Here is a 7,649-nt window from a genome sequence, read left to right as displayed (position 1 = left end):
CTGTAACAATCCTGCAGTAGTTAATTACAGGGCTTGCAAGGAAGACGACAGGGTGACAGATATATTGCGTAAGTAGACACTGAGGCCCAGGGAAGCGCAAGGAATAGTCCAGAGACATACAGTCTGCACTGTCACCGGCGGGTTCTCAAATTTGGCCGGCAGGATCCGCGGCCCTGGGGACTCCCGGCCCGCTATTGCCACGCCCACCCGACCCGAGGTTGCCCCGCCCAACCAGGTCGGCAGTGGCCTCCGGTATCGGGTGGAAGCGTGAGAGTAGAGGGGTGGCACGTGACAGGCGGGGCGGGGCCGGGGCGGCGGAACGCGCAGGCTAGTGGCTGCGTTTCCCGCCGGAGGATTTTGCCCAGCGCCCCGCGTCCCTGGGGGGCGGCGGTGGTGGCGGCGCAGGCGGCCGAGGCGCAGGCGGCGGAGGCGGCTGGGGGGTCCGGAAGTCAACACCATGTCAAGTCTGCACAAGAGCCGGTAAGGGGCTACGGGGCCTGACCCGGCTGAGCTCCTCCTGGCCAGGCTGCCCCTTCTGCCCCTCAGAAGGGGGAAGCGCGGGTGGGGCTAGGAATCGGCAGACCTCCCCCCACCCCGGCAGAGGGTCTCGAGCGTCCACCTAACCTCATTGCCTGTGGGCTGCAGGAAGGACGGAGAGGCGGCCCTTCTCCTGCCCCTGGTGTCACTCCTTCTGCCTCCCTCATCCTGGACCCCTGGTTTCCCCCTTCCCCTGAGTCTTCCTCATCCGGACCTCCATGCCCCGCCCTCTCCCTTTCCCCCTTTTGAGTCTCCTGCTCCTGTACTCTCTCCAAGTGCACCCTGTCCTCCGTGCTTTTTTCTTACTAGGATTGCTAGAGAACTTGCATTCTCCAGTCTGGCCCCTCCCCCAGGCCAGATCCTGCAGCATTGGCTGAATTTTGCTCACTCTTCAGTTTTCCTTCGGGACGTGTTTTTTAAACCCTTTGTCCTTGTCTTCTGGCAGGCCCAGAGGTCTTGTAATGGTTGTATTTGTGAGCGTTGTCCATTGTCTGCAGATCAAATTACTCCTGGTTCCTGAGGTCCAAGGAGTTCAGTTGGTGGCTGTGCTGTGGACCCGGCCTGGCCGGCAGGAAGTGCCCAGTAAACGTCAGCTCACTAAATATTAGAATGTTGGAATGTGTCTAATTTTATGGTCCACATTTGGGAACTTCTAGACAAGACTATCTCTCAAGTTTCTTCCCTGGCATTCTGTGTTTCTGGTTGTAGAGGAAAAAGTGAAATATGGTTTTGTTGTTCTCCAAAGCTGTCTCTTGTGAGGACCTTGACTAAGCTGTGTGATTTTTATGTCCTCAAGGGAAGAGAGGCACAGGTTGGAAACTGGCGGTGTGAGGGAGCTGAGGGCTGTGGGTCTCACTGAGCCGATATAAGCGTGCTTCATTTGCCTCCCTGTCTCCCCTTCTAGAATTGCAGATTTCCAGGATGTCCTGAAGGAGCCCTCAATTGCTTTGGAAAAGCTGCGGGAACTCAGCTTTAGTGGTAAGAAGCCATTCTTTATTTTCAGGGTTTCCCTAGAGCAGCCCTGTGGCTAGAATACCGGGGGAGGTGCTCAAGGCCACACCTGGTCAGCTCTGGGGCCCAGCTGCTGGGGGCTGGGGCCATGGAAGGAAATTACACTTGGGGCCTTCTCCAGATTCTGTAGAGCTGAACAGGCAGTGACTGCCTTGAGCTTGGAGGGGTTTCCCAGAGGGGTAGTGGCCACACTTAGTGTGCCTTGCCCTTAAGCTTTCGACAGGAGGTGCCAGATTCCTGAGAGTAACAGGACAGGACTGAAGACTGGAGAATGAGAATGGGGGGACCCTTTTGAACCCAGGACAGTCTTTCCTCATTCCTTAGCCAGCTTCCTGTGTTGGCGAATTTGGTTAACTGCAGGGTGGTTCCTGGTTCTCTCCCTAGCTTGGGGTCTAAGCTGCCTGAGGCGGCAGTAAACTTTGGTTAGCGGTAAAATAGCCTTGGGACACTGACTTTAAGGAGCCGATCCTGCCTTGTTAGACTTTGCCCCAACCAGCACAAAGATAACTCTCTTTTTGCCTGTTTTAAAAAATATCCCAACGTGTTCTGCATCGCTTCTTGTCACTTTTTTGCCCCTGTAACTTTGCCAGCAAGAACTTCTGGCCGGGCACCGTGGCTCATACCTGTTATCCCAGCACTTTGGGAAGCCGAGGCAGGTGGATCACCTGAGGTCAGGAGTTCGAGAACAGCCTGGCCAGCATGGTGAAACCCAGTCTCTACTAAAAATATAAAAAAGTAGGTAGGCATGGTGGCACTTGCTTGTAATCCCAACTACTTGGGAGGCTGAGGCAGGAGAATCTCTTGAACCTGGGAATTGCAGCAAGCTGAGATTGCACCATTGCACTCTGGCCTGGGTGACAAGAGTGCAACTCCATCTCAAAAAAAAAAAAGAACTTCTTATATTGTCCCTGCCATCATCATACAGATTCTGAAGTGGAGGCATTAGCTCATGTTCATGTATAGCAGCAACTGCTCTAGTGAGCTTCCTGATATTATTGGAGGAGAACTTTGTCTTTCTGTTCAGGAGTGAAATACAGGCCCCAAAGGGGAGGCAGTCAGTGTTAGTAGTTAAGAGTTTTACAGTTAAGTTTCCTTCTTAGGACAATTATGCTAATCTTCCCTACTTACTGGGGTTATCATGAGGATTAAATGAAATAATACCTGTAAAGCACAAAATACTTAGCATTCATAGCTTAGTTTATATTCCACAAATACGTATGGAATATCTTCTATGTGCAATGCTCTGTGCTAGACGCTGGGAATAACAGGTGTGGTTTTTGTCTTCTGGGGCTTACCCAGTAGTAGGGGTTACAGACGTTAAGAAAACACACCACTGCTGTGTAGATATATAACAGTTCCACTTATGACAGATGCTATGAAATAGTAACAGAGCCATTATTGCTTATAACGGGGGAACTGACCTGAATTGGGATGAGATGGTGGTTGGTAAAGGCTGCTCCTGAGGAAGGAATATCAAGGATGAGAAGGTGTTATCCTCAAAAGAACATTCCAGGCCGGGCATGGTGGCTCACACCTGTAATCTCAGCACTTTGGGAGGCTGAGGCGGGTGGATCACCTGAGGTCAGGAGTTCGAGACCAGCCTGGCCAACATGGTGAAATCCCGTCCCTACTAAATACAAAAATTAGCCAGGAGTGGTGGCTCACATCTGTACTCCTAGCTACTTGCAAGACTGAGGCAGAAGAATCGCTTGAACCGGGGAGGTGGAGGTTGCAGTGAGCAGAAATCATGCCACTGCACTCCAGCCTGGGCAACAGAGCAAGACTCTGTCTCAAAAAAAAAAAAAATTTGTATCTTGTCTGGGCCGGGTGTGGTGGCTCACACCTGTAATCCTAACACTTTGGGAGGTCAAGGCGGGCGATCACCTGAGGTCAGGAGTTTAAGCCCAGCCTGGCCAACATGGTAAAAACCTTGTCTCTACTAAAAATACAAAAATTAGCCAGGCACAGTGGTGCGTGTCTGTAATCCCAGCTACCTGGGAGACTGAGGCAGGAGAATCGCTGGAACCCAGGAGGCGGAGGCTGCAGTGAGCCGAGGTTGCGCCACTTCACTCCAGCCTGGGTGATAGAGGGAGACTCCATCTCAAAACAAACAAAGAAAAAAAACCAAATCATCCAGTCTAGTAATCTTTCTTGGGGAAAAGATTCTTGAAGAAGGACTTCTTGCCCACTCTACTCCCCGCTAGCTGGCTCCAAGGTGAAGGGCTGGGGGTTCTGGGACTCTGGCCTGGGACATGACCTTTGCTTGCTGTGTCCACAGGCATCCCCTGTGAGGGCGGACTGCGGTGCCTCTGCTGGAAGGTGGGTGTGCCTGGGGTGGGGCTTCCGCTCTGCTGAGCATCCCTGGGTTTTCCTGCATAGGCTGCCCCTACCCCTGGCTTCTTCCTACTGTTCTGCACCTTTCCTTGCTTGTCTGAGGGAACTTTTCTGGGAAGTCCTGGGTTTTCTGTTCCTCTTGGTGTCCTCTGGAATTCCCCTTGGGGATGGGATACTTTGTAATGCCAACAACGAAGACCTCTGCTTCCTGGTCTGTGAAGTACAGTGAAAGTCATGCTTATTGGGACAAAACAAAGGCTGTGCTTTGCCCAAAGCTTCCAGCTCAGGTGGCCATGGAAGCCCAGTGTCCTGGTTTCCAGCCCTTCACAGCACAGGGTCTGGTGATCGTGTGGAAGAGTCTGTGTGAGGAAAAGCAGAGGGAAGGGCTGATTTGGGTTAAAGGAGGAGGGAGGCAGTGGGGAGGAAGGGGGAGGCTAGACCTAGCTCATGCTGGCATTCCTGGGTTTCCGCCCATCTTGTCTTCTTGGGACTTTATGAGATGTTTTTCTTGAGGCCTATCAGCCCCGCCTAAAGACTGACGTTGATGCAGGAGGGTCACCAGAGCTTTGCCCCTCTCCCTCTGTGCAGATTCTCTTGAACTACCTTCCCTTGGAGAGAGCCTCATGGACCTCCATCCTGGCCAAACAGAGGTGAGACCCCGTGTAAGGGCAGTGACAGGAGGGCCCTTGCATCTGACGGACCCGGTGCTGCTGGGGCCGCCCTGCCTCCTGCAGCTGCTGCTTTGGTCTGGGCTCCCTGGGTAGGACTGTTGGGAATCATCCTTCTCGCTTGTCTCCTGCAGGGAGCTGTATGCCCAGTTCCTGAGGGAAATGATCATCCAGCCTGGCATTGCCAAGGCCAACATGGGTGTGTCCAGGGAGGATGTGACTTTTGAGGACCACGTGAGTAGAGGTTGCCAGCAGAGACCCAGGATACAGAATGTGGAGGGGTGGCGGCCTTGGAGCAGGCAAGGCCCCCTGCATGCCAGGGGGTAGGTGCAGTCTGGTGTCAGTCCCCTCTGGACCTTCCAGTTCCTCCTTTCTGTGTTGGGTCGCTAAACTTGGGGGCCCTGAGCTCAGTAAGACAAACGGTAGTTGGGGTCCAGGGAGCATGGCAAGGGCAGCCCTGCGTCAGGTGCTCTGAGGACATGGTCTATTTCAACCCTCATTCCTGTTGTTTGAAGAAAGTCAGAGCAGGGCGGGAGGGAGGCTAGGCTGCCCTCTGTGGCTGCCAGGAAGCCGTGTTCTCCTCAAATGCTGAGCTCCTCCCTGGGCTTCACAGCATGGGAGAAAGAAATGGATGGGCCCAGGCCCAGACTCACAGATAGGAATTGACGACTCAGAGCATCGATGAATGAGAGCTGAAGAAACCGAATTCATTCATTCAGCAAGCAAACATTTACTGAGCAACTGTCACATGCAAAGTTCTCGAGCTACAGCAATGGACAGAAAAGGAACAGAGTCCCTGCCCAGCAGAGATGTACTCAGAGGAGGCTGCCAGGCTGGGCTTCTGGCTGTGGAGTTCAAACGGATTCAGGAGGCTGTGGGAAGGGCTGTGTTGGCTCCTCTGAGTAGCTTGCAGGTGGTGTCAGGGCCACATCTCAGTGTGTGGTGGGGTTGTTGCAGCAAGGCCACTGTTCAGGTTTCCGGGATAACATCGGGCCCAGGCGCCTATCTGGGCCTCGGACGAGCATCTTCATTTCTCCCCACAGCCACTCAACCCCAACCCTGACAGCCGGTGGAACACATACTTCAAGGACAACGAGGTGCTGCTGCAGATCGACAAAGATGTCCGGTAGGCAGGGGGCCTGGGGCCGGGAGCTGGCCCATGGGACTTCTGGGGCTCTCTGCAGCTCTGTCTTTTCCATTTGCAGGCCAGGCCCATGGATGGGGGTTTGCGGAGCTGCTGGTGGATTGTCTCAGCGGTTGGGTCCAGGCCCTGTTGATGATAGGCTGAGAATGAGGCTAGCGAGGGATATTCTGTCCTTGCATGTACCTGGCTGTTCTTATCTGAGCTGGAATCTCATTCGTACCCCAGGCGTTCATGGATTCATCTGACATTCTTTCAACAAGTATTGAGCCCCTCTTGTATGCCAGGCTTAGCACTAAGCTCAGGGTTGAGCACTGAATAGACTGATGTGTTCCCTCCCCTTAAGGATCTTAGAACCTAGAAGGGAAGATGGCAAGACATTCAGCCCATTAGATCTTAGCAGATGGCATTCGTGGTAAATGCTCTTGAAGGAAAATTTGAGGGGGTTTGGGGAAACCTCACCTGAGAGGCGATGATTCAGCTGAGATCTGAGGAGCGGGAGGCCTCAGGGGAAGAGTGCAGCAAAGGCCACATTGGGCAGGGAACTGCCCTTGACAAGGTCCAGAGGGCCCGCAGAGCTTGACACATCTGAGGAACAATGCCAAGGCCAGGGGGACAGATAGGGGCCGGACCTTGGACTTGATTCTAAGAGCATGAGGCAGCCATGCAAAGGTTTTGAGCAAAGGAGTGACAGGGTCAGATACACAGTTTTTAAAATCTTGAGCTACAATGTGTTTGTGCTTTTCCACTTAGTAAAGAAATGTGGAGATGCTGCGGCCCTGTCAGGCTGGGGAGTTTGGCAGCGTGTTGGACTAGGTGAGGAGCTAGAAGGCAGACCTTGTCCACAGGTGGGTGGAGTGGCTAAGGGCTTGGGTTCTGGAGTCCATTTGCCTGGTTTCCATTCCGCCCTCACAGGTTGTTAGCTGTGTGACCTTGGACAAGTGACTCACACCCTCTGATCATTACTCTCTTTATTGTTAAGTAGGAGTAAGGTGGTTCAGGCTAAGGGCACAGAACGGGCTGGGTCTCCACAGATTCGTGGGACTGTTGTGCTGGTCTTAGCACATACAGAGGCTCTTAGAATGATCAGATCTCCATCAGAGAAGGGTCCTGGGAGCTTATCCTGTTCCTTGTACAACAGCCTGCCTGGGACCCCCGGCACTTGGTCAGACAGGACAAGCCGACACTCTGACCCTCAGTGACCCTTCAGAACCTCCAAGGGGCAGCTCTCAGGTGCCCAAGTCAGTCTGCACCAGCACAGACAGGTGGCCCTCCATTGAGCTCCTTCTCAAGGAATGGCTGAGTACCTGTGTCAGGAGGGGTTTAGGAGTGAGCAGGACCGAAACAGTCTCTGCCTTCCGAGAGCTTCCAGTGTGAGTCAGGAGACGTATACTAAACCTGGAAACAGATACATAATTGCAAATACTGTAATGCTGTGAAGGAGGGAAAAACTGGTGCTTTTAGAGAATCAGAGGGAGGCCTTATTTTCCTTTGAGGGGTCGAGGAAAGCCTTTCCAGAGAGGAGGCTCAGGATGAGATGTGAAAGAGGAGGAGGCAGCAGGGAGGCAGCGGGCTGGGTGGAAGAGTCTGCTGGGCTCAGGCATAGCACATGAAAGTGCCCTGTGGCTGGGGAAGAAGGCGCGTGGCAGGATAAAGCAGGGTACTCCTTGCCCTTGCCACCGTGGGTGCTGCTCCTCAGCCCAGGCTCATCTTCAGATGGCCCCATATGACCCCCGCACAGGGCAACTCAGCCAGGCTGCAGGAGAAAGGAGGCACTGCCTCTTGTGCTGTCAGGCTGGGGTTGGTGCAGTGTGTACCCACGAGTTGTTCTGATTGCCATGTTCAAGTCAAGAACCGCTCCGTGACCCAGGGAAATAGGTTCTGTTTTTTTGTTTTGTTTTGTTTTGTTTTTCTTTTTTGAGACAGAGGCTAACCCTCTGTCACCCAGGCTGGAGTAC

The 7,649-nt window shown here is 53.4% G+C and overlaps 1 protein-coding gene across 2 annotated transcripts in view; it reads left to right on the top strand.

The window, feature by feature from the left end:
- Nucleotides 1-310: 310 nt before the first annotated feature.
- The window catches only part of TBC1D13 (TBC1 domain family, member 13), a 23,072-nt gene continuing 15,733 nt past the window's right edge, over nt 311-7,649 (top strand). For both annotated transcript variants that reach the window (XM_011987672.1, XM_011987664.1), the window contains exons 1-6: nt 311-480; nt 1,442-1,515; nt 3,827-3,867; nt 4,471-4,532; nt 4,685-4,784; nt 5,594-5,676. In XM_011987672.1, coding sequence (XP_011843062.1) covers nt 458-480; nt 1,442-1,515; nt 3,827-3,867; nt 4,471-4,532; nt 4,685-4,784; nt 5,594-5,676 — 383 coding nt within the window. In that variant the 5' untranslated portion in view covers nt 311-457. The remainder of the gene's footprint in view (nt 481-1,441; nt 1,516-3,826; nt 3,868-4,470; nt 4,533-4,684; nt 4,785-5,593; nt 5,677-7,649) is intronic.

The sequence above is a fragment of the Mandrillus leucophaeus genome, unplaced genomic scaffold, assembly GCF_000951045.1.
Source record: "Mandrillus leucophaeus isolate KB7577 unplaced genomic scaffold, Mleu.le_1.0 Scaffold109, whole genome shotgun sequence".
Classification (NCBI taxonomy): domain Eukaryota; kingdom Metazoa; phylum Chordata; class Mammalia; order Primates; family Cercopithecidae; genus Mandrillus; species Mandrillus leucophaeus.
This window is presented reverse-complemented; position numbering and strand designations above follow the sequence as displayed.